We start from the raw sequence: 25,260 nt of genomic DNA, 5'->3' as shown, positions 1-25,260 counted from the left end.
AGGCTTCAGTCGATGGGGTCGCAGAGTCCACGATTGAGTGACTACGCACGTAAGATCACTTGCACAAGGGGAAGAAGACAGAGACTTTCCTAAGGTCACACAGCTACTGAGCCTGTGTTCTTTCTCCTGACCTTGCTGGCAGTCCCAGGATAAACACTGCAGGCTCAGTCCACAGAAAGACTCAGGGAAAGCCAACCCCCTGGGGCCCTACCCAGACTTCCCACCTCTCCTCCACTGGCCCCACTCTCATTCCCTCGCCATTCCTTCATTCAGTGAGTCAGTCAATCAGACAATTGTTGAGCACCTACCAGGTGCAAAGCTCTTTGGGGCAGTAGGGAAATGGCTCATAAAAGACTTAGTCACCAAAAACTCTCATAGCCTAATAGAAGAGTATACATAAATAATTATGATGCCAGGTGAAAAGTAAGAAATGTAGATAAAGGGCTAGATCAAGTTCAAGAAGGAAAAAATTGCTCTGATTTAGGAGAATCTTTGTGGAGAAGGGGCACTGAGATGGGCCTTGAGGATATTCAGTTTTGGGTCCAGCAGAGATACGGGGGAAGGACTGCTGAGATTAAAGGAAACACATTCAATAAAAGGTGGAGGCAGGAAGGGGTGGAGAAAGGAAGGGAAAAAACTATAGGAGTCTGTGTGGTTGGAAAATGATGTACCTGAAGGGGAATAATAGCAGGCTCGAGTTTTAGAAATAGACCGTGGGGGACTTCTCTGGTGGTCCACTGATTAAGAATCTGTGCTTCCAATGCAGAGGGTGTGGATTTGATCTCCGGTAGGAAACCAGATCCCACATGGCATGTGGCATGCGCCCCACCTCTAGAAAAAAAGAAATAGACTGTGGACGTTCTCTAAATATTTACTACCTGAAAAATGGTACATTTGGGCCAGATTACAGAGACCAAAAATGCCAAATGACAGAATCTGGTGCTTGTTTTCTTGCTAATAGGGAGACATTACGGGATTTTCCCAGCATCCCCCTCTGATGGGTAAGGCCAGGTGTCTGCCCCATCTTGGCCTCTCCTAGCCTCCTCCTCAGCAGCTGGAACCACAGTGTCAGCAGCTCTGTCCCCCGCTGCTGTGTCATCGTTTACTCTCTTTTAAGTGCCTGGCCCACACCCAGCAGCCCCCACACAAAAGCCCAGAAGGCTTCCTTCCTGGGGCAGCAGGGCCGAGTCATTTGGAAACCTCTCTCTGATGAGCTCCGTGATCAAGGTGCTGATATGGCAGGTGGGTCTGCCTCACCGTGTCCCCAGTCTCAGAGGTGAATGTGGCGGTGAGTTTCGTTGGCCCATCACCTCCGCCTCGGCCCGGTTCACTTTCACTGCCGGAGACGGAGACAGAGAAGGTGTGATGTGGATGCCTTTGACGATGCCCGCTCAAGGTCCTGCTTCTCATTTCCTGCCTTCACCTTTCAAGGCTGCTCTGTCCTGCCCGCCCTATGCTGGGCCATCCCAGGCCAGGCCCCTCATCTACCCCCTTACTGACCACAGTTCCTTGCTCTAGCCTCACTGTAGAGGCTCTGAGGACGTGCAGGCGGAGAAAATGAACTTTTTGCCACTTTTCATCTCTAGAACAAGCAGGTTAACTGCTCCCCTGGGGGCCGGTTCATCTCTTGCTCCCTGGAGGGCAGAGCACTGGGTCTGGAGTCAGAAGAACTGACTGGGCTTCCTTTCCTACTGGATAGACTCAAGCAACTCATGAGACTGGCTGAGCCTGGGTTTTCTCAGGACATAAATATACTGTTGACACTATGTATAATTAGATAACTAATGAGAACCTACTGTATGGCTCAGGGAACTCTACTCAGTGCTCTGTGGTGACCTAAATGCAAAGGGGATCCAAAAAAGAGGGGATATATGTATATGTATAGCTGATTCACTTGGTCTTCCCTGGCGGCACAGGGGTAAAAGAATGTGCCTACAATGCAGGAGACAGCGGTTCAATCCTTGAGTCAGGAAGATCCCCTGGAGAGGAAAATGGCAACACATGCCAGTATTCTTCCCTGGGAAATCCTATGGATAGAGGAGCCTGGCAGGCTACAGTCCATGGGGGTCACAAGAGTCGGACATGACTTAGTAACTAAACCAACCACCACCGCCATAGCTGATTCACTTTGCCATACATTAAATACTAACACAACATCGTAAAGCAACTATACTCCAATAAAAATTAATTTAAAAATAAAAGTAAAATAAATAATTAAAAAGTAATTGAGGAAAAAAAAAAAAAAAAGAGTTGAAGAACTCCTGGCTGGTTTTCTCCATAAGTTTGAGATGAGGTCCTTCTGAGACAAAGCATGGGAAAGAACTTCATAAATTGTAAATTAATCTGGGAGTATTCTGATTGCCATTATTAGTTTGTGGAGACTGAGTTCACATTATTGTTCTCTTTCTGGGAATCTTGTTCCTTTCCTTCAGAGCACTTACAGACTCTTATAAGATACCATAACTACTGAGCAAATTGTTGGCTTGTTGACTGCCGACCTCCTCTCCAGAGTGTAAGTTACATGTGCAATGGGCAGAAATCATGTTTAGGGTTGTTTCTTTTTATCTTCCCAGTATCAGATGCAGTGCAAGCCTAAAGAATAATGATTTGAGGACCCATTACCCATCTTCCCGAGAGACACCTGGGAGGCTGGCCTGTCTTGCTCACTGCTTCCCCTTGGCATGTAGTAGATGATTAAGTGTTTTTTGGAAGTTGAAATGAACAAACCTCCTTAAATTCCATCTTCGTTGTGAAGTTCTGTTGCTGAAGAAGCTATCACGTTTCCCAGTTTCTCCATCTGTGATCCCAATGCCTAGAGAGGAGGCTCCCTGTGCCCCCTCAGAACCTACCTTCCCGGCCTCTTGTCCTCACATATCTTCCTCGGCTCCAGTCCAGACAAGCTGCCTACCATCCTCTCCCCAAGATATGCTTGTGCCTACCTGCAGACCACTGCTGGGGCTCAAGCATTCCCCATTCCCTTCCCTCAAAGTCCTGCCTAAACTTCCTTCCTTTCCAAGCCCCTTTGACAAGTGTGTGTGTGTGTGTGTGTGTGTGTGTGTGTGTGTGTGTTTTGGCTGCGCCAGGTCTTAATTGCAGCACACAAACTCTTAGTTGCAGTATGTGAGATCTAGTTCCCTGACCAGGGATCAAAGCCAGCACCGTCTGCTTTGGGAGCGCAGAGTCTTAGCCACTAGACCACCAAGGAAGTCAGAGTATGTGTGTTTAATAGCAGTTTGTACCTATGCAGGATTTCTGTTTGGAAAAAAAAGACATTTTACATATATGATATCATTCAAGATAAAAAGTAGCAAGATTGGCAGTGCAGGCACTTTATAAGCCTACAGGTTAGGAAGTTAGGCTCAGAGAAACTTTATTTGTAACTTCTATACCCAGGGATTGTACTTAACTTGTGGATCCATTAAAGCAATTTGGTGGAGTGAGTTCCACTGAAGAAAAAAAGGAACAAGGAGAGATAGACTAACAGACTGAGAGAGAAGCAGAGACAGAGGCAAGAGACCCAGATGGAGGTGGGGAGGAAGAAAGGAAGGGTAGAAAATATGAGTATGTCACACCAAGATTAAGAATAAGTAAAGAATAAGTAGTATTGGGAAAACGTGTGTGTGTGTGTACACATGCCAACAAGTCTGAGACATAAGACATATTTCATATGATGGGCCACGGGCAAAGTGCCTGGGTTACACAGTGTGCTGAAGGGTTACCCAGAAGGACTTAAGCTTCGCAAGTTCTTGTAGGGGCCGAGATGGTCAAGAGAGAGGCCAGAGATGGGAGCCATGACCTAAATTTCAGCAGTGCCAGCCTGGGGCCCAGGGATGCCAGCGCTCTGGGGGAAGCCATCTGTGGGTTGTGGTTCCTACTGTGTGAGGTGAGCTGTTCTAGAGAAGCCTCAGCCACGGCAGTGTTTGTGTGGAGAGGCTGAGAGCCGTGCTGGGTGGGTTGGGCTGTGTCAGGGCCAGCCATCTCCAGGTGCCAATGCCTTGTAGCCTAGGGCAGCAGTTCTCAAAGTGTGGTTCCCAGGCCGGCAACTTCAACATCACCTGGTCACTTGTTAAGAATTCGAATTCCCAGGTCCCATCCCAGACTTCGGGAATCAGAAAACCTGAGGGCGGGCCCAGCCATCTTTTTAACAAGCCTTCCCGGTGACTCTGAGGCAGAATGTTTAAGAACCACTTTCCTAAGGATGCCCTGTTAGGCATTCTGTATTTTATGTGTCTTGGAATATCTAGGCAGGTCTGGTCTAAAAGCAGCCTTGTTGGAAAATAGAAATGCTGGGCCTCCAGTCCAGGCCTTTTGCTACAAAACCTGGCTTTCTTTCCACAGTCTACACAGCACATTCACACACAGGACGTGTAAAGGAATACTGGGTATATACTTCCTACACTGTGTACCTTCCACGCTGCTGGATTTGGCCTGCACTGGGTTCAAATGCATGCATGTATGTTGCTTTGAAAATGTTCTCAAGTTACACATGTAGATGAGTGTGCAGACTTGGGTGCATTCTGGACAAGGTGCTCCCAGCACAGAGCCTGACTCCTACCTCCCTCCATCTTCACATCACCCCTCTGGATGGGGCTCAGCTGTGCTCAGCATGTAAGCACCTGATCCAGGCACCTGACTCCCTCTCTAACCCTGGCCACAGAGCCGGCCCCAGACCGAAGTTTCCCAGACACGCTCAAGGCCCCTATAACCTTGAGGCAACCTTGATGTACCTCCCCAGCACCTGCAGCTCATTTCCTCCCCGCAGGACTCCTACCTGTTACCTAATGAGAGAGGAGCTATGCGTGGGTGCTGGCTCCAGCGCTGAGAACCTTCACCACCCCACTTCCTGTGTTGATTTTTATTGTGCTTTTGGGTCACTGGTGACTGAGTGAGCTGTTAACACTCACAACTACTTCCCACTACTACCTGAAGCTCAGTTTCCACATGTGTGATAATGTGATAAAAATACCTAACACATAGACTGTTCAGAGGACCATAGGAAATGATGTGTGCGAACAGCTTAGCAGTTCATGACATACAGTAAGTATCTGATAAACAGCCCGTACATTTAGGCAGAATTTTCCCCTCAGATGGCCAGGTAAGTGCCTGTCATTTGCAAAACTGAATCTCTGAGAGAAGGTCGTGTGGTCTGGTGGAGAGACCCCTGGGTTTGGTTTCAGACATTACTCTTCCTGTACTCCTGAGGGAGGGGCTGAGGCTCTGTCTCCTCATACCTCCCCCACCGTAAAATATGGCCACGGGCGATGCCAATACCTGCACGGTGAGTTTTGAGGATTAAATAGAGTTAAATGTGAAAGTAAGGATAAACATTATTCAAACTGTGCGACTTTGTAGATTGGTAAATACTGGACCAAAGTTACTGTCCTATCCTAGACAGATACCCAACACTTCCTTGGGCTGATTCGCTAGATGGGGACCTGTGGAGCTTTGTTCTGAACAGCTGGGGGAGACCCAGAGAAAGAAGAGAACAAGATCTCAGTCCAGGTCAAACAGAGCCAGCATCCCGGGGTAGTGAAAGAACAGGGGAAAACCCCAACCCATTCCTTGCCCCCCAGACACTCTGCTGCACAACTTAACTTTTCTGTGGAATATAGGAAATGAACTCCAAGACAAGTGATGGAGTCTAATATCTGAAATAAAGAGAGGCAATTAATCCATGAACTATGAAGCAAAAATCACTGAGAAAAATCCACCTGAGCTGATATTAAGCCACCAGCTTGCCTAAGGCAGACACAAGTCTACTCTTGTCAGAACCATCAGTGGTTGTTTTGTTGAGAAGCCTGGAAAATAACACTGCCTTGGGTAGACTACCCATGGGTGGGGACTGGGATCCCACATGGAAGGAATATAAGCAAGTTGCATGCTGAAATAAAGTCTGGGCTGCCTTATCTGGAAATGTCTCCCTCACACGCCGGTGGAACTCCTGCCGTCTCCTCTTTAAAATCAAAGGGTCACAGGCTAGGCACTGCCCTCTCTATTCTAGGGGGCTTAGTCTGACTTTATCTGTTTGAAGATCATCTTTTCTCCTAGAGGCAGTTACTTTCTGAACCTTCTAAGGTAACGTTAGAACTCATAGTTAGCAGGTATTTATTCATTTAGGGCAAACCCAGCTGACTATCAAAGGTCAGTGACTGGGACAAGTGGGCCCTGGGCACCTGCAGTATCTCCCAGGATCTGGAGAGACGGGAAGGGCCATCTGAATGGCCCAAGATGCACGGTAAGTTAAGGGACTCGAGAGGAGTTCAGGAAACAGGCACAGCTTTCTCTTCTCCATAAAACCCAGGTCAGCCACTGAGAAGTTAGATGCGTTGCTGCCCACAGCATCATGGGGCAACCACAGCCATGGCCTGCCACCACATCTGAGGAGTCATCCCGAACCTCTTACCAAACCCCTCTTCTGAGCCTGTCATGCATCAAAGTAAATGGAAAACCGTGGGAAAAATAAGCGAGGAGAAGGCCACGAGAGCAATTCCTACCTTGTCCAGTGTACACTCCAACCTCCTCCATCTTCTTGCTGCTGCCGCGCCCGCCCCCCCTCCACCATACCATCACCATCATCACCACACCCATTGCATCTTGAGTAATTATTTCCACACACTTCTTCATGCGGTCCTCATTTTTCTCCCCCGCCCCCTACCTTGCACCCTCCCCTCTAGACACATCAGGTCACTCTATCCAACCCTCCAGAGTGTAGCTCATGTCCTTCTTCATCCCAGAAATCTTCCCTGACTTTTGAGAATGGTAGGTCTCTAATGGCATGAAACAAGGTTCTGTTTTTGGCATTGTTTTGTCAATATTTCCCATCAGGACTTGGATAGGCCCAAGGATAGCAGGCTTATCTAAGTTAGCATCATGTCAACAAAGGACTGAATCAGGGTTTCAAGTTTCCCTTTATAAGCTGAGATGATGGACTGTGTGTGCGTACTAAGTCGCTTCAGTCATGTCCAACTCTTTGTGACCCTATGGATTGGGGCTCGCCAGGCTCCTCATCCATGGGATTCTCCAGGCAATAATGCTGGAGTGGGTTGCCATGCCCTTCTCCAGGGGATCTTCCTGACCTAGGAATCGAAACTGCATCTCCTGCGACTCCTGCTTTGCAGGTGGATTCTTTAGTGCTGAGCCAACAGGGAAGCCCAAGATGATGGACTAAAACCACTGAAATGAAATTTGTTAGTCATTTTGTCCAGGGGAATGGGAGCCCCCTAGAAAGGCCACTTTAATTGCAGTTATGTAAGTATGGCACAAGGAAACTTATCTTCCTGTATTTTGTCCTAGTGAGATTGTATCAAGACCATTAACCAGAAATCACACAGAGGTCAAAGAACAGATTGATAATGTCATCCTGTATTAAAACACGATCTCTTGAAAGGACCAAACTTCTCACCCTTGTTGATGTTTGACTAATACTGGGTGACCATCTGATGAGGACGTAGTGACAGGGAACGTGAATTTGCTGGGGGTGGGGGAGGGGAGAATGAGAATGGAATGGTTGCGCTTCCAAATTCCCTTCCTATTCCTACATGATTCTGTACTTGTGTGTGTGTTAGTCTCTCAGTTGTGTCTGACTCTTTGCAACCCCGTGGACTGTAGCCCACCAGTCTGCTGTGACCATGGGATTCTCCAAGCAAGAATACTGGAGTAGGTTGCCAATTCCTTCTGCAGGGGATCGTCCCTGGCCCAGGGGTTGAAATGGGTCTCCCACACTGCAGGCAGATTCTTTACCAACTGAGCCACCAGGGAGATTCTGATCAGTTTCCTTAGAGTAGCACAAGCTAAATGGAATATATCAATCGACTGGAGGGACAGAGATATTGGGATGAGGGGCTGGAGGAATGAGAAGTACACAGAGAACACTGGAGCAACCTCCTCCTAATGGTTTCAGGAACGGAAATGCAGAAGAGGAACTCTGGCCCCTTGTCCTGAAATTCTTCCTCTTTCAAAAGCTGTTACTGAAGGCACTGAATGGAGATTGAGGCAAGAAAGACCTCAACATTAAATAGAGAGACTGAAAACTCCTCAGGTTGTTGAATTCCAAGAAAGATGTATCTGTTGGGGATGGTGTGGGGGAGAGAAAAGGGGAAGGTGAATATGGAAGAAAAAGAGAAGGCAGACACTAGAACAAGTAGAATCCCAGCAAATGGCAATTTGGCTGGAAGGGGAGGATGAGGTGGGGCCAGAAAGAGCACGTCATGTGTAGGTGCCTCTGTGTGTGTTCTCACTGATTCTGTATCATTGTGGACCTTTCCTGGAAGAAAAAGCACAGAGGTGAGCCTTGGAGGAGAAGTTGATCCATGTCTACAAAGGAGCTTCTTAAAGGTAGGGATCCACAGAACCCTTCAACTGCCCTTCAACTCAGGGCAGAGTTGAGGGAAGGAAAAGGGTTCTGACAAGCCTGTAAGAGCAGCAGCCTGGTGCCTTAGAGAAAATACTGAATATGGAGTCAGGAAGCCTGGGTTTCAAGTCGTAGCTCTGCCACTGGTTACCTGTAGGTCCTAAGGAAGTCACTCTGCCTCTCTGAGCATCAGGGTCCTCCCGTGTAAAAGTCTACTCTAGCTGGGAAGTCTATGACATTTATCATTTATGTGCCAACCAAGTTCATTTATAGCTGGAACATCATTATTTTTGAGTCAGAAAATGACTCTTCTGTGGCTGTTTTTGTGCTTGGTGATTTGGGTAATTTCATTTTTGTCTGCCAGTAATATTTTAGTGTTGTTCCCTTTGAAAATTTCTAACCTATCTCTTTTGAACTGAGCTGGAAAGAGAAGGGTTTTTGCCCTTGCCTGGACAAAAGGATGATGGCAAATAGGGTGTCCCAGTCTGCCTTGGACTGAGGGGTTTCCCAGGACCAGGGACTTTCGGTCCCAGGCACACTGGAGGCTGGGTTGCCATAGTGGTGAGAAAGATTGGGGCTGGGAGGCAGCTTGGAGGAGGGGGCCTGCAAGAGCTCGCCTCCTGTTCCCTTTCTACGTGGAGTTTCCCACAAAGCACCCCCGACCAACCGGTGTGGTGGTTTTCATTACAAGGCGTAACTAACTCCCTGTTGGGAGGCTGGTGGAGATACAGGGATGAGAAGCGAGGGGCAGCCTTCAGACCAGTCATAAGCCCCACCTGAGATAACTATTGCCAGGAAAGAAGCTGAAATGCTTGACTAGCACTGATGCTGTGGGGATTTTCCCTTTTTCTTCAAAAAAACAGAAAAGACCAAGTGGAAAAAAAAAAAAAAAGTGATGAGTTGTGAGACAGGCCTTGGGCCCTACGCAGCCCCAGGAGACAGCGCGCAGTTCATTTGTTTAAATTTGCAGCTGACGGCTGCCACCTCGCTATAGGCACCGAGCGGAGAACCTCTCAAAATCAGACAGTGGCCAGTCGGCTGACATACTGCTACAACCATGAACTACCCCCTCACTCTGGACATGGACCTCATGAACTACAACCTGGAGGACCTGGTGAGTACAAACAGGTTGCCCAGGAATTCAAAATGCCCTGGGCCCGGGGCCCAAGGGAAGATGGGATAGTCCCCTCCCACAGTGGATCGGCAGACTCTAGACAGGTTCCCTGGTCCCTGCCTTTTAAGGTTTGATTTCTCATTCCATGGATGCAGCAAATAAATAGAGCTGATGCCTTACATAGACATCCTTTATTTGGAGGGGACTGGAAGGATGGGTTTAGGTCCTGCATCCTCCCTGGTGTGTTCTGGGACCTAGAACAAGTCACTTCGCCTCTCAACTCTTCAATAGGATCTCCTCTCCTCATCTCTTAGGGCTGGAATAAGGGGTGCGTGGGGAAGTGCGCTGGAGCCTTTCTTCATGTCCAGAGGCTGGCACTACAAGCTGGCCGATCAGTGTGTATTTAGCCAGCTCTTGCTATATGACTGTCATTGCGGCACGACACTCTCTCTTGGGTAAAGCTGAGAACCTGGTGTTGACCCTGAAATAGCTTATGGGCTAGCCAAGAAGTAAAAATGACTCACTGGAAGCTCGTAGACAAGGATTATGTGCTTAAACCGAGGAGATGGTTGGCAAGGGAGAGGACCCCAGTGGGCTGGGGCAGGTGGTGCTGAGCTAATATCAAGTGCATGGAAGAATCTTGTGTTAATCCTAGAAATGTCTTAGAATATGTTGTGGTCTCCCTTTGAAGACTGGGCTCTCTAGAGACAAGGTATTCTTGGGTGGGCTGAAAAATACAGTCCCCAGCATCACTCTCTGCCATCCAACCATGCCTGTCCTGTGAAGCAGAGAAGCCCAGTTGGCTTGGTCATCACTGGGTCCCCGAAAGATGTATGTAGGGGACCACTCAACCAGAGACCGGAGGCGCCTGTGTGAGGGCAGTAGAGGATGGTTTGTAAGGATCTTTTGGACACTTCCTTGCAGCCTTTTCTCCCTTTCCCCCATGGCCAAGGACACTTCTAGGGGAAGAATTTCTCACTCAGTCTGGATTGGATCATGAAAGGTCCAAACCCTTTCTCCTCTACCCTCCAGCTCTCCTGGCCCTAAACTCACCCTGAGATGATCCCTGATTCCCTCTCGCTCCCCTGACTGGAGTCTATACTGTAACTCCATCAACCGTGTTCCCACACGTGCTTGGAAAGTTCTGCCTCTCACTTGCCTAGACCCCAAGACTTGGAAGTATACGTAGAACATGGGGAGGTGGGGGAAGGGCTAATTACCCAAAGTCTGGCTTCTCAGATCCTAACCCCCAGATAAAAGCAGAGTCAGAACCATCAGTCTGATCAGACCTGCTGCTTAATTTGTGGGACCTGATGCAACCCGAACATGTAGGTCTCCTATTAAGAGACCTGATGCAACCTAAATGTGTAGGGATCCTATTAAGAATTTCAAGACAGTGACAAGAGAGCACCAAGCCAAGCATGGGGCACTTCTAAGTGCTGGGTGCTGCGTGACTGTCCTGGTAGCACACCCATAAAGCTGGCCCTGAGTCCAATCAGGCTAAAACCCCACAGCCCTGACGAGGCAATGTGCTCTCGCCCTGGCCCCCAGCTCTGGCCCCTGCCTTCCCTGATTAGGTTACAGGGCATCTTCCTTTGCCTGCAGCTTCAAGCTGACCACGAGCCCTGACCCAGTTGGATATCACAGTAACCAACTCAAGACCTGGCTGGTTCTGGCTTCTGAGAAACCTCAAGAGTTCCCCTAACAGCACGCCTCACTCCACTGCGTGACCTACTAGAGACAGGTGGTGGCAGGGGGCAGGGGGACAGTGGGGCACGTCCCACATACCAAAGAAAACCCACAGGCCGGGGAGAGAAACCGTTGACTCACTTCATGTCATACCTCAATTGGGTGGTCTCGGGCCAGGGAACCCAGTGGGCCTGAACCACCCCATCCCCATCAGAGTCAGGCCAGGAGCCAGGAATCCCAGGACTGCCCAGGCCCTGGACTCATCGCTTCATCCCACCTATGCTCACCTCCTATATATTCACCTCCTATATATTAGGGCTGTTGTCTCCTCAGAAGCACAGACCCTCTCTCCACCCCCACCCCTCACAACAGGACCTTGAGCAGTTTCGACAGCCTTCCCCACAGCGTCTCCCCGCACAGGAGCCCTGGGACGGCAGAGCGGCAGAAGAGGCTTGCACGCACATGCTTCTTACCAAGTGTGTGCTGATTCGTGCTATTCTGCTGGGGGTCTCAGCTCCCCATCTCTCTCTGGAGTTAGTCTGGTTTCTATTCTGTTTCCTGTTCCCTTCCTTCTCCTTGTCCAAATCAAGTATCAGTTCAGCTTCCCATAACACTGAGTTCTAGACTCCAATGCTGGGTTAAGATCGGTGCAGGGAGAGGGGGCTCTTGGCCATAAACCAAGTGTTGGCCATCCCGTCTTCCCTCCCTCTTCTTGCATCTATTTTAAACATCTATCAACTGTTTTAAATGTGCATTTTCTTGAGATGGATTGCTAATTGCCATGAATGGAGGATCCAAACGGAAGACATCTAGACGGCTAGGTGCCAGAAACAAGTAGCCAGGTCCCTGGGGTGGGCACGCCAGGGACCCATCCTGCTGGGAAGGCAGATCTAGGCAGACCAGGAAAAACCTCTGTTTACAGGAAGCTGGACCTGAAAGCATGGAGCCTCCTCTAGAACTAGGACCTGAGGCACCTCCAGGGGCCGGTCATAAGCTGCATCTCCAGCCCCACCCAGCACACCAGCCTTAGAGTAGGGGGAGCCTGGCCCAGCCCCAGGGCCTGGATTCCCCGACCCCTCCCCAGGGATGACCCCCACAAACTATGACTTCAGCGTGATCAGAGCATCACAGGATGCAAAGGCCGTTCACACGCACTGTCCCATTTCATCAAGGAGGTGTCAAGAAGAGGAACCAAAACCAGCTCAGGCTGTTTCTGGGGTTTACCTTGGGGGAGGGGAGGCTCACCCCCCTCCCAAACCAATCAGAAATTCCCAGAGGAACCCCAGTGGAAGGGGCCCCACCTGGAGGTGATTGGTAGGGTCCGATAAGGGAGAGACCCAGGGCCAGCCTGGGGAGGGGTCGGTGTGGGAGCAAACCTGGACTCAGGCACACAGACCACAGTCTCCATCAGGAATTCTCACCTTCAGTGATGAAGCAGACTGTGGCTGATCCACTCCTCTGGCAGACTGGCTGAAAAAATGGCCCTGAACTCGTGCTGACAATCAGGACATAAGGATGAGTCTTCTTTCAGGAAGGATGGGACAAAATGTTTCCAATCAGTACTAGCTCGGGATGTGGTATCATACACACCCAAGTGACATGTCCACCTGTCCCTTGCACAGTGTGGCTCTGTCCCCAAAGTGTACATTGATTTGGGGTACCAAGGGGGACCCACTGAAGCCTAGAGACTCAGTGCAGAGGTAGGGGTAGCTTAAAGTCTCCACCCAGAACCACAACCAGAGTAGTGTCTTGTTCCTCATGGCCAAAACCCTTGGGTGGAGATGGAAGAGTAGCCTGGCAGGTCACTCTTGAAGGCTAGGGGTGGGGAAAGGGGGGGAGATGTGACAAATGGCAAGCCAGAGTCTCAGATGGTCTTTAGGGAGTGTGGGCCCTCTAAAGGAAGAGGGGATACAGACCTCCACCCTTGCCCCTCAGCCCAGCCTCCATCCTCAAGACACACCCCCAGCCCCGGCATCCCTCAAGCCACTGAAAGCCAGAATAAGAGACACCCTGGCTGGCCCCGATCACGGCTCCCGACTCTGGATTGGGAATGTCCAGCCAGGGACATAAAAGGAGATGGAGCCTGTGTGTGCTCCCCGCGCCTCTTGCAGTCTGTATGACTCAGGCCCCTGGAGCCCTGGACTTGGGCCTGGATGAGCCAAGCCCTCAGCAGCCCTGCCCCCTTCCTGGGGGCTGAGAAGCAAAGTTAGGCTGAGCCATTCCCTCCCTGCAGGCCAGACACTGGAGAAGCAATGGCTCCCAAGCAAATGAAGATAAGGCTGAGAACCAGCTCAGGGCAGGGCATGACAGCCCAAGATGTGGAGCATCTGGGAGCTGTGAGCAAGGCGCATCTGAGAGCAGCGCCCAGCCTCCTTTCCAGGGCAGGAATGCCTTCCACACACTGGGCCTCAAATATTCCTCTTCCTCCCAAGTGCCCCAACTCATTGTTGGATAGCTAGAACCTGTTAGAAGGCTCTTTCTCCTTTGACTGAAACACCCCTGACCCCAACCTTAGCCCATTCCTCCTGGTCTACCCTCTAGAATCTCACACAATAAGTCCATCCTACCCTCTCGCCAAGGGCGCTCTTTACAGTCCTTGAAGGACCCAGCTGTCTTTGACTCAAGTCTTCTCTTCCCTGGATGCCACAGCCAGCGACCTGGAAGCTTCCTCCCAGGGCGGGGATTTCCGGGCCCCTTAACCAATGGCCACCCTGGTCCAGCCCAAAGGAACTGGGCTGGTGGCAGCTGCCCACCTACAGGTTTCTGTTCACCTAGATAAGGTAACGGAGCCCTCCTGGCAGCCACGTCACTCTGTTGACTCATCTGAAGCTTGCTGTCAACAAACTCTCGGGTCTTTTTTCTCGTAAACAGTTAAGTCGGGTCTTCCCTCATCTGTCCCTGAAGAGTTAAAGTTTGAAACCCCATCTCGGTCTCTACATTTTTCCTGATCAATTCCATCTGGTCAGTTTGGGCCTATAGTTCTGGATTGTAGAGAACTCTGCATCATCTGAAAATGTCCCCCAGCTGTGTCACCCAGGACAGGGCTGAGTGAAAACAAGGAAAGGATCCAGGGCAGACCCCTGGGGAGGGTCCGAGACACCCTCCTGCCCACCTGCTGACACAGAGACCCATCAGCAAACGTTTGTGAGCTTCACATAGGCCAGGGAAGGGCAGCAAGGTAGCCTCATTATTTAAAGAAGTCAGATGGGGCCTGGGGGCCTTAACTATCCAGGGAGAGGCCTGGGTCCTACAGGGGATCCAGAAGAAGGAAAGAAAGGGGGAGCAGGGGAGGAAGAGTAACAGTTGCAATCCCAAGCATTTAAAAAAATTTTTGTATTGATTCATTTTTTATTGTGCTGGGTCTTCATTGCTGCATGGGCTTTCTCTAGTTGCAGTAAGTGGGGGCTACTCTATAGTTGAGGTGCGAGGACTTCTCATTGCGGTGGCTTCTCTCATTGCAGAGCATGGGCTCTAGTGCCCTTGAGCTCCAGTAGTTGCGGCTCGTGGGCTCAGTAGTTGTGGCCCACGGGTTTCCTTGCCCTGCAGCCTGTGGGATCTTCCGGGACCAGAGATTGAACCCATGTCCCCTGCACTGGCAGGTGGATGCTTACCCAGTGGACCACCAGGCAAGTCTGGAACCCCAAGCACTGCAATCCCATCCTCCCTTCTCCTGGCACCGCAATACCAGGACACAGAATGTTCTAGCCCCCACTCCTGCCCCTCCCCAGTGGTCATAGCAATTTTCTACCTAGATTCCTGGCTCTTTGCTTGGCTTCATCCCCGTCACTGTGTTTTCTTGCCTCCTCTGAGGCCTGGTCCCCAGCCTTTGTTGGGCTACTATCCACTGGGTACCTGCTCAGCTACATGCAGTCATGGCCCCACCTGGCTCATGTCTGAGGCTATTCAGGGTACACACTGCTGTCAGAGTGTGTGTGCCTGAGGGCTGTGGGTTCCTGAAACTTGTCATAGCAAAGAATGAGGCCATATCACCCACAATGAACTCCCTCTGGGTGTGAGTCTTGAGGGGCCCTTCCGTGCCCCGTTCCCATGACATTCAGGATCCCTGATTTCTGATTTCCCGCTGGGCCAGAGTCAGCCTTGTGCGATTACCTCTCTCCATGATTTGGGGAAGGGTGAGGGTGCCGGATCCCCTGGCTGTGGGAAATGGTTTAACACGTGCCACTCCCGGACCCCAAAAACCGTCTGTTTGACACCTCCTGCTGGGCGGTATCGCAGCCTCTCAGCACTCCTCAAACCAGCTTCCTCCATCTTCTCCTCTCTGCCTGAGCGTTCTGCTGAACAACCGCCTCTCGGCAAGAAGGACGAGACAGCCCCCCACTCCCCTAACTCCCCTACCCCCATGTGTGCATGCTAAGTCGCTTCAGTCGGACCCTTCGTGACCCCATGGGCTGAAGCCCACCAGGCTCCTTTGTCCATGGGATTCTCCAGGCAAGAATACTGGAGTGGGTTGCCATGCCCTCCTCTAGGGGATCAACATCTTACATCTGCATTGGCAGGCGGATTCTTTACCACTAGCGCCACCTGGGAAGCCCCCCCCCAACCCCCCACCCCAGCCATCCTTCTCTAAACCTAGTTCAGGAGATGGGGCCTCTGGGGTCCAAGGGACACGTCTCTCTGTGTTGACTTTAACCCATCAACCTAGATGCTTTAGCCAGCAGGTCTTGAGTGGTCCTGGGCCAGGTAGGCTGGCTACACTGAAGCCCTCCGCTGGGCAGTGGGACCGCCAGGCTCCCACCACGAGGTAGATGGAGTCCAGCCCAGTCCCACTGACTGCCAAACCCTGCACCTCTGCTTCTGTCTCCATTGCTTTGTTCTGTATGAAGACAGCTCATCTCACTGCTTTCTCCTTAACTCCTGCTGAATTTCAGGATGAATCAAAGGGCTGTAGTCAATGATGATGTTGGAAATAGCTCCCAGTATGGATAGAGAACTCGATAGGCTTGAGGCTGTCAAGAACTTTGGAAGCAGGCAAGACCTGAAGAAGGGTAAGGAGGAGTGTCTGAGTCTCTGCTGGGGCACAGAGAGGAACTGCCTTGAAGTCCTGGAATATGAGGGTCTCTGGTCTTCTTTCGAAACTGCTCTCTGAAGCCCATCCAGCATGTGCAGAATACATGGCCTTGTAAGGGGGACACAGAAGGCCTGCCTCCAGGAGTTCGCCCTGTACTGAGGCCATGAACATCCCGGCCTGAGTGATGTAATAAAGGACTTGTGACAAAAGAAGAGAGAATGGTCTGGGATGGCCCTAAAGTTTGTTCCGCTTTTCCCATAAGATAGTACAGAAAAACCTGAACAAACTTTTAAGCCAACCCAGTAATTCCAAACAGAAGAGTTAGGAAGGACATAGGAAGGTGGGATTGAGTGGGGCATTGAAAAAAGCATAGGAACAGGTAAGCTTTTGCAAGAAAAGACTCCTCAGCAAAAGGAAGAATTTTAGAGACAGGACTATATTGGAGTGATGGGGGCAGGCAGTCAGGAGGACGATGAACCTGGAGAGGAATAAAGCTGTGAAGAGGAAGAGATAAGGTTTGAAAGGTCAGGGAAATTTACATTTTGCAGCAATGCAAAGGTCCTGTAGGGGAGTTTGGACCTCACCCCACTTCCCACGTGCCCCTAGCAGTAAAGAACCTGCCTGCCAATGCAGAAGACACGAGACGCAGTTTCGATCCCTGGGTCGAGAAGATCCCTTGGAGGAGGGCATGGAAATCCACTCCAGTATTCTTGCCTGGAGAATCCCAGGGACAGAGAAGCCTGGCGGGCTACCGTCCAGAGGGTCACAAAGAGTCAGACATGACTAAAGTGACTTGGCACACTGGCACTACGAGCTTATGGCTTTTGAATGAAAGCAAAAGCATATTCTTAAACAAAATCTAGTATGTGAAATGCTACATGAGACAAGGGTGTCCTGGTTTCAAGGAGACTCTCTCCTTGCCCTCCACCCCATCCCTGGTAAAACCTGCAAAGAAAGTCATGGACTCATCCCCTATGGGATGCCCTCCAATTAGTTCTGAAATTGAGTGAGGTAAGGTAAACATCTCTCCCTAAGAGAACATACAGATAAACCTCATCTGGTTTTGAGCGCTGCGTTGTAGTCCACTGTGTGAATGCACGGAGGTTGGCATCTTCCAAACTTCTATTGAGGAACTTGATCCCAAACATGACTTTTTCTTATTATTTGCTTTGCTATTAAATAAGACTAACACATTTTAAATCAACTATTCTCCAATAAATTTTTTAAGTATTAAATTTATAAGAAAATCACTGCTTAGAGGTAACAGGGAACAGTAAAAGATTTTAAGCAGGACACTGATGTAATGAGGCTCGTGGGTTGGAAAATTCATCCTGCCCTCTGTGTAGGAGCTGGACAAGAGTGGAGAAGTTAGTGGGAATGGGACTGTGGGGAGACAGTGGACCTGAGCATGAGCGTGAAGAAGGGCTAGAGCTTTGGTAGAGGATGCTGAGGTCCGGGCAAGCCTATGGCTCTGCCGCTAAACTTAGGTATCCCCCCAACCCCTTCTTCCAGAACCACCTGCCCCAGGAACCAGAAGGAAAGACCCAGGCTGGGGAATGGGTCTTCCCACCATTGAGAGCGAGTGGATGAGCCCCGGCTGGGGTCCTGGCTCGCAGTGCAGCCACGCCCGCTTGCTCTCTTCCCGGGGTTCATCATTTCTAGAAATGACCTTTTTGAGCCCACATAAGTTGGTTATAAGTGGTTTTGAAATGCCGTGGAGGGGGGTCTGGTTAGGGGAGGGGTAGGAAGAACAGAGCTGGGAAGTGAGGAGGAGCAGGTGCAGGGGGACAGCTGTGAGTGAAAGGTATGAAAACAGGCACCCTGCCTTCCTTTGCGGTTTGCTCAGTAAACAACCTGAGTGCTGGCAGGGCAGGAGGGGGAGGGAGGGGGGAGGAGTGAGCTTCCGGAAACAGAGTGGGCACACTTCACTTGGAGCCCTCCCCAGTCCCCCACCACCACCACCCCTGCTGCAGGTATCCACCCCCACTCCCCACCACCACCCCTGTGCCTCCCTTACTTCCTCCTATCGCTCTCCTCTGCCTCTGGGCCCTCTGCTTCCCAAGTGGGAAGGGCGCAGAGTAGCAGGCAGGGCAGCCCAGGCATTGCCGTGTATTGGTGGAAGTTACATCAACATGGGTTCAAGCAGACCCGCTCTCTAGCAAGACATCAGTGAAACAGATATTACATACCTGAGCTTGTTGTGCACGTTAAACAAAACAAGAGGCTCCCACAACAATTTCAGTTATAAGGAAGGCACTCAGGAAAAAAGGGACAAAATGAGAGGAAGCCAACAGCCCATATCAGCATTCAGCCTTTCAGCAGGATCCTGGGCTTTAGTAGGGCTTCCCAGGTGGCTCAGTGTAAAGAACCCACCTGCCAATGCAGGAGCCACAGGAGATGCAGGTTCCATCCCTGGGTCAGGAAGATCCCCTGGAGAAGGAAATGGCAACCCACTCCAGCATTCTTGCCTGGGAAATCCCATGGACAGAGGAGCCTGGCGGGCTACAGTCCACGGGGTCACAAAGAGTCGGACACGACTGAGTGATTGAGCACACATGCACGCAGGCTTTAGTGCCCTCTGTCCTGTCCAGAACTGGAACTCCTTATCCCAACCAGATTCATTCCCCAAACGGAAGTCCTGATCCTAGCCCCCCGAGCCTGCAGCCTTTCACACCTGAGGACTCAGAAATGAGAAATGACTTACAGGTGCACAGCCCTCCAGAGTTCATATTCCCACGTCACGTTCCCCTCTTTAGTCTTTGTTTTACGGATGAAAACTGAAGTTGGAAAAGGCAAAGTGATTTGTTGGAGGAATATGAAGGGAAACTGGGATTTGATCTGTGGGCGGCCTGGAGGCACAGGGACAAGAGCAGTTAGCTTGCAGGGTTGGCGGGAGAGGGGAACAGGATAACTCTACCAGGGAGTCAGGATCCCTCTCTGAGAGGAAAGACTGGTTCTCAGTTTCTGCTCTCCTGTCTCCTTGTCCTTGAAGTACAAGGAATTAGGGAGCTACAATGACAGTACGGAGACCCCCATAAAGGAAAACCATCTCTGCCTCACCGTCGAGGGGCCTCTGCTGACCTCCTTCAAGGCCGTGTTCATGCCTGTGGCCTATGGCCTCATCTTCCTCCTCGGTATGATGGGCAACATTCTGGTCCTGGTGATCCTGGAGCGTCACCGGCAGACACGCAGCTCCACTGAGACCTTCCTGTTTCACCTGGCGGTGGCAGACCTTCTCCTGGTCTTCATCCTGCCCTTCGCCGTGGCCGAGAGCTCCGTGGGCTGGGTCCTGGGCACCTTCCTCTGCAAAACCGTGATTTCTCTGCACAAGATCAACTTCTACTGCAGCAGCCTGCTCCTGGCCTGCATCGCCGTGGACCGCTACCTGGCCATCGTCCACGCCGTCCACGCCTACCGCCACCGCCGCCTCCTCTCCATCCATATCACCTGTGCGACCATCTGGCTGGCCGGCTTCTTCTTTGCCTTGCCGGAGATCCTCTTCGCCAAGGTCAGTGAACCCCATTACAATGACTCCCTGCCGCACTGCACCTTCTCCCAGGAGAACCAAGCCGAAACCAACGCCTGGTTCACCTCTCGCTTTCTCTACCACATCGGAGGATTCCTGCTGCCGATGCTGGTGATGGCTTGGTGCTACGTCGGGGTGGTGCACAGGCTGTGCCAGGCCCAGCGGCGCCCTCAGCGGCAGAAGGCGGTCAGGGTGGCCATCCTGGTGACAAGCGTCTTCTTTCTCTGCTGGTCACCCTACCAAATTGTGATCTTCCTGGACACCCTAGCGAGGCTGAAGATGCTGGGCAGCAGCTGTGAGCTGGACGGCTATCTCTCCATGGCCATCACCATGAGCGAGTTTCTGGGCCTGGCCCACTGCTGCCTCAACCCCATGCTCTATACCTTTGCTGGCGTGAAATTCCGCAGTGACCTGTCACGGCTCCTGACCAAGCTGGGCTGCCCCGGCCCTGCCTCCCTTTGCCAGTTCTTCCCCAGCTGGCGCAAGAGCAGCCTCTCAGAGTCAGAGAATGCCACCTCCCTCACCACCTTCTAGGTCCCAGCCCCCTCCCCTTTGTTTCAGCTTTCCTTGGGGCAGGCAGTGACACTGGCATCGCAGGAGCTGGGATCCTAAGAGCTTGCCTTGGCCAGTATCCTCATACGGGGCAGCTGGCGGAAACAACCCCTCCTTCCAGGACATCCTTGCCAGCTCTTCTCCCAGCCTCACATCTAGGCTGGGGTCCGGGGAGGGGACAGGATCCCAAAGGCAGAGCCAAGGATACCTGTGCCCTCGGGCTGAGGACCATACTGCCTTCTCTCATCTAAGCCACCCAGAGCTCGAGGAACAACTTTTACTTCTGCCCCTGCCAATAGGGAAAGTCATTCCCCTTCCAGAACATGGTCTGTCATCTTATGGACCACATACCTCCACAACCGGCCGCATCTCCTCCCACCTCACCTGCCAAAAGAAACTAGAAGCTGAGCACCATGGGTCGGATGGAGGTTAAAGCCAAAGAAAGGTCAGCTGGCAACAGAGCATATGTGGCCTTGACATGTCTAGGTGACTAAGAAGCCCAGACATTCTTTCAGGTCACCAGCCCTGCGGTGTTCTGACCAGGTGGAAAGCTCAGGCCAACCCGGTCCACGTGGCTGCCTGGCTCTGCTGAAAATGGCGCTGGGCCAGCCCCACATCACTGGGCCCTGGGAGGTCTACCGACTCAGGGCAGACTCCAGGCACCCTCGGAGACAAGCCAGCGTCCTAGAGAAGACGTGAGGGCAGCCGAGAGGAGCCCAACCAAGGAAAGGAAAGATTCTCCTTCTCCAGTTCCAAGGAGGCACACGTCTTCACCAAAGCCAGCTGTCTTTTCTGCTCAGGACAGAGAGCTCCCAGTATGATCCAGGGCCCTGGTGGGTGTGGGAGCTGATGGGGAAGGAGATAGATGCGTTCCCCCCACCCCTCTCCCCGCAAACTATACTGCCAGGGAAACCCCTGGAGCCGCAGAAAGAATCCAACCACAGCAGAGGGGGCACTTAGCCAAGAGTCGGTGGAGCGAGACCTCCTGAGGAGACAGATCTAAAGAGTTCCTGGGGGTTATCTCATCCAGCCCCCTGCCTGCAGGCCGGGCCATCTTTCTGGGCCTCAGTGAGAGCCGAGGAGCACCCCCTTGGGCTGGGCAGTGTGACAAGTAGGCCTGGGCAAGGAAGTCCCCAGGTTCCAGGAAGCTGAGCCCTGTCCCAAGAGGGTACTACTCATATGGAACCGAAGGAAGCTGCTCTGTGCCAGTCCTGCCCCTGCCCCCTTGCCTGCCACCCTGGCCTCTGGTCTGACCAGAATGGGACATCAGGGACTCCTGCACTTGCCGAGGGCACACGTTGGTTGCTCAGGCCCACTCAAGCCCGTCAGTGGAGGTCCTTAAGAAGCCTCTCTGCAGGGAATATTAGATCTATGACCCAGGGGACTCTTGTCTTCACTGTGGAACACTGGAGAACCCTGGGGTCCCCTGTTCCTCCCAGCCTCCAGTAGGAAGCTGGGCAGTGGAGGAGCCAGACATGAAAGAAGAAAGCAAGAAACTAGATGTTTAATTTTGTCTTTTTAATAAAAAGGCACCTATAAAACAGGTCAATACAGTACAGGCAGCACAGAGAGCCCCGGAACAAGCCTAAAAATTGTCTCAAAATAAAAACGAAGATGTCTTCACATATTGTATTTATATATTTATATTTATATATATATATTTATATAATGGTACAAAATGGCTGGGGGTGTGGCCACAGATGGAGGGAAGCTGGCCTGTGGAGTTCACCTTGGAAAGCTAGTCTGGTGGCAGAGGTGGGACGAGAGGGGCAGGGGGAGGGCATCAGGCCCTTTTCAGTTTGACCCGTCTCTCCTCTGGGCAGGAAACACTTAAGAGTCGGCTTGGGGAGTCTTGGGTCAGGGGTGGGAGGCTCAAGGGCACGGGGCCCAGGTTGGACACAGGGAGGGAATACGTCTGGCGGGGCGGAGGGCAGGTGGCCCCTGAACCCAGAGCCCCAGGCCCTGGCCCCCGGGGAGGGGCTGGGGGAGGCAGGAGCCCACAGCTAGCCCTGGAGGAAGCGCTTGACCTGGCCGACGGGGGACTGAGGACAGCACCAGACTGGGAGAAGCGAGGACAAATTCCCTTTGTATCACAGCTGCCGACAGGAGACCAGGCCCCCTCAGGTCAGGAAGGCCAGGGACGGGCAGAAGACCCCTCGCCGAGAAATGGCCCTGGGTCCTGGAGGCGGGCACGGAAGGCCTCAGCCAGGGAACTGCCCCACCACCTCACAAGGCAGGAAAGGAAGTGAGAAAAGGAGAAGTGTTTTACTCCTGGGGCCAAGGTGGGGGCAAAACACCCAACCGTGTATGGCTTCAGCTCTGACCAGAGGAGGAGGGGAGCTCTTCTGGGAAAGGTCCAGGGGCTGACTGGAAGGCAGTGGCTGTGCCTGGGCGGGCAGGGAGCCCCAAGCTCTGGGCAGAGGGACCATGCCAGTGAACTGCGGAGGCAGAGAGATGCAGAGGACGCGGCCCTGCTCTGAGCCGAACACTTTCTCTACTCTGTCCTCAGCAGGTGGAGGGAGGGACACTGACTGGGCCTAACCCTTTTCCTTCCTCCTCTGGTGATAGGAAGTAGGTGGCAGCCTGGGGAAAGAGTTGTGGCCCTGGGGGCTACCTGGCCCGGAGCACTGCAGCAGGCAGGGGACCCTCATGGCCCCCTCCACGCCGGGGGGCCGCCCGCTCGGCCTCTGCCTCGTCCTTCTTTCCTTCAGCCCAGACTGGGGACCAAGGGCTTCAAGTTCTGGCTTAAGATGTAGCAGCAGGGGACACCAGACAGCCACAGCTGGGAAGCCAGGGCCCCCGTGTCGCCGGTGTGGGGCAGACACGCGTGCACTTGCACGTGCGCTCCTGAATCGTTCAGCAGCAGACAGGCTGCCGCCCTGGGAGGCCTCAGCCCTGCTGGGGCCCACCAGGTGGAAGCCTAAGGTGGTCTGACCTCAGCTTAGGTGTGGGGGTAGTAGCTATGTCATTTCACCGCTGGAGGAGGGCACGGGAATGGTATCCTTTCTGGACCCAGAGACACTGCCCTGCAGCGGGAAGGTGTGTCGGACTGCGTGCCCCTGGGTCCAGGGGAAATGGAAGGGGCAATCATTTGAAGGGGCGGGGGTGGGGGGCGCGGGGAGGGTTTCTTTTATCCTTTTTTTTTTCTGAGTGACTTCTATCAAACACAGAAATACAGCACACGCACAAACCGGCACAAAAGCGCAGCGCTCTATTTACAGCTACAGCTGGCGCCTGCCCACCTGGCCAGCCGCCTGCAGGCTGGGGTGGGAGAGGGGGTCAGCCACAGCAGGGAGAGGAACTGAGGCAGGAGAAGACAGAAGGAAAAAGACGGGGTGGAGCGGGGCAGAGAAACCAAGAGGAGGAAAGTGAAGCACCAAGAGGAGACAGCAGTGGGATGGGGAGACAGAGGACGGGGAGACTTCTCTCCTTCCAATCCAGCCAAGGATTCAATACAGGGATACAGGGATACAGGACTCGGACAGCAAAGCTGAAGAGGGTGGGTGCAGAGAAACAGGAGAGGCTCCATAGGACTCAGGAGGAGAAGGGGAGCGGCGGTCCTGGCGGCCAAAATGGAACCAAACCCACCCCCCCGATCCCCCACCCCACTCTGCCACTTCTCCCTAAGCTGCCAGCACATCTGGTTTCCACAAATGCCGCTCCCCACACAAGCCCCCTCCACCCCACCCCTTGACCCCAGGCCATCCCAACACTGGAGGGGAAGAAACTTTTTTTAAGGTTATCATATTTGCAACATGGCCCCAGCTCCAGCCCCTTGCCGGGCCTGCTAGAAAGGCAGGTTGGCCATGCCGCCCGGGGCCGGGAGGTAGCCCATCTGGTTGTCCAGAGACACACTGCGCTGCCGCAGGGGGTGGGATACCATGAGGTTCTGCTGGGGCGGGGGGCCCAGGAGAGAGCCCTGCGGGGAGAGCATGTGGGGGGGCTGGCTGTAGACCTCACCCCCCACGCCCCGCTGCTTCATCAGCATGAAATTCTGCTGGGTCATGAGGCCCTGCGGGGGGGATATGACCCCCTGGTGCAGGCCGTGGGGCACCATGCCCTGCTGCGGGGGCACGCCTGTCCTGCCCAGCAAGGACATCTGTCCAGGGTGGCACATGGACATGGTGAGCCCCCGCTGGACGCCCTGCTGGCCCGGGAGGTTGGGGGGCCGGGAAGGGGTCTGCTCCGCCATCATGTTCTGCAGGTTCATGAGATGCAGATTGGGGGGCTGGGCCTTGGGGGGGTGGCTCTCGCTCTTGGGGAAGTACTGGAGGGTGCTGCTTGGCTTCTCCGAGGGGATGATCCTGGACAAGTCGAACTCGGGGATCCCCGTCGGGGTGGGCCGGATCACCTCACTCAGCTCGGGGTCATTCAGCACTGATGCCACCCCGGGGAGCACGCCCGGGGGGTACGCGTCGCCCATGCGGCTGGCCATGCTTTTGCCCATCAGATGCTGCTGGGGGGGCATGGGGCCTGGCGGCTGGCCGGGCAGGTCCTCGGGGGGCAGGGCCACGCCTGAGGGGTAGTGCTGCTGCAGGCCAGGGCCCCCGCCCCCGCCCCCGCCGGGCGCCATGGCACCGTGGGGCTGCTGCAGCCGAGGAGGGAAGGGCATCATCTGGGAGGAGCTGGGCACCGGGCCGCAGGGCGCACTCAGGGAGTCTGGGCCCCCTGGAGCCATCATCATCGAGTTCTGAGGGGGCCCTCCTGTCCCCTGTGCGTTGGGGTGCAGTGGAATGTTGGAGCCCAGAGGGGTGGGGGAGGGCAGCATGGCAGGTGGGGGCTCATGGGACAGGGGCTGCTGGCCTGGCAGGTTCATGCCCATGGGGCTCTGGGCAGCAGCTGAGTTCAGGTGCATCTGGTTGGACTGGTTATTGCTGATCCCTGCGGGGAAAGAGAAACGGGGGTCAGGAACCATGTGCACCCAGCTGGGGCAGGTTGCAGAACTCAGTCCTTTCTCCATGCCCCAACCAGGCTGGTGCCAGGGGTGATGGCTTTCATCA

General features: G+C 53.0%; 2 protein-coding genes across 6 annotated transcripts in view; one reads left to right on the top strand and one right to left on the bottom strand.

Annotated features, from left to right (window-relative positions):
- Positions 1 to 9,342: 9,342 nt before the first annotated feature.
- On the top strand, positions 9,343 to 20,242 carry CXCR5 (C-X-C motif chemokine receptor 5). The gene is made up of 2 exons (XM_025266797.2): positions 9,343 to 9,464; positions 19,175 to 20,242. The coding sequence occupies exons 1-2, from the start codon at positions 9,408 to 9,410 to the stop codon at positions 20,240 to 20,242; spliced, it is 1,125 nt and encodes a 374-aa protein (XP_025122582.1). The 5' UTR covers positions 9,343 to 9,407.
- A 1,521-nt stretch (positions 20,243 to 21,763) lies between these two features.
- Positions 21,764 to 25,260, bottom strand: part of BCL9L (BCL9 like) — a 28,371-nt gene continuing 24,874 nt past the window's right edge. For all 5 annotated transcript variants that reach the window (XM_006078652.4, XM_006078653.4, XM_006078651.4 and 2 more), the window contains one exon: positions 21,764 to 25,141. In XM_006078652.4, the coding sequence (XP_006078714.1) occupies positions 24,048 to 25,141 (1,094 nt within the window). In that variant the 3' untranslated portion in view covers positions 21,764 to 24,047. The remainder of the gene's footprint in view (positions 25,142 to 25,260) is intronic.

Source organism: Bubalus bubalis, chromosome 16 (assembly GCF_019923935.1).
Source record: "Bubalus bubalis isolate 160015118507 breed Murrah chromosome 16, NDDB_SH_1, whole genome shotgun sequence".
NCBI classification, from domain to species: Eukaryota; Metazoa; Chordata; class Mammalia; order Artiodactyla; family Bovidae; genus Bubalus; species Bubalus bubalis.
The sequence above is the reverse complement of the archived record's forward strand: the minus strand, read 5'-3'. Positions and strand labels throughout refer to the sequence as shown.

What these genes read in the sequence shown, in the direction of transcription:
- CXCR5 (XM_025266797.2), top strand. Translation starts at nt 9,408, where the DNA reads ATGAACTACCCCCTCACTCTGGACATGGACCTCATGAACTACAACCTG. An exon ending in ACTACAACCTGGAGGACCTG is followed by an intron (nt 9,465 to 19,174) that starts GTGAGTACAAAC and finishes TTGTCCTTGAAG; the next exon opens with TACAAGGAATTAGGGAGCTA.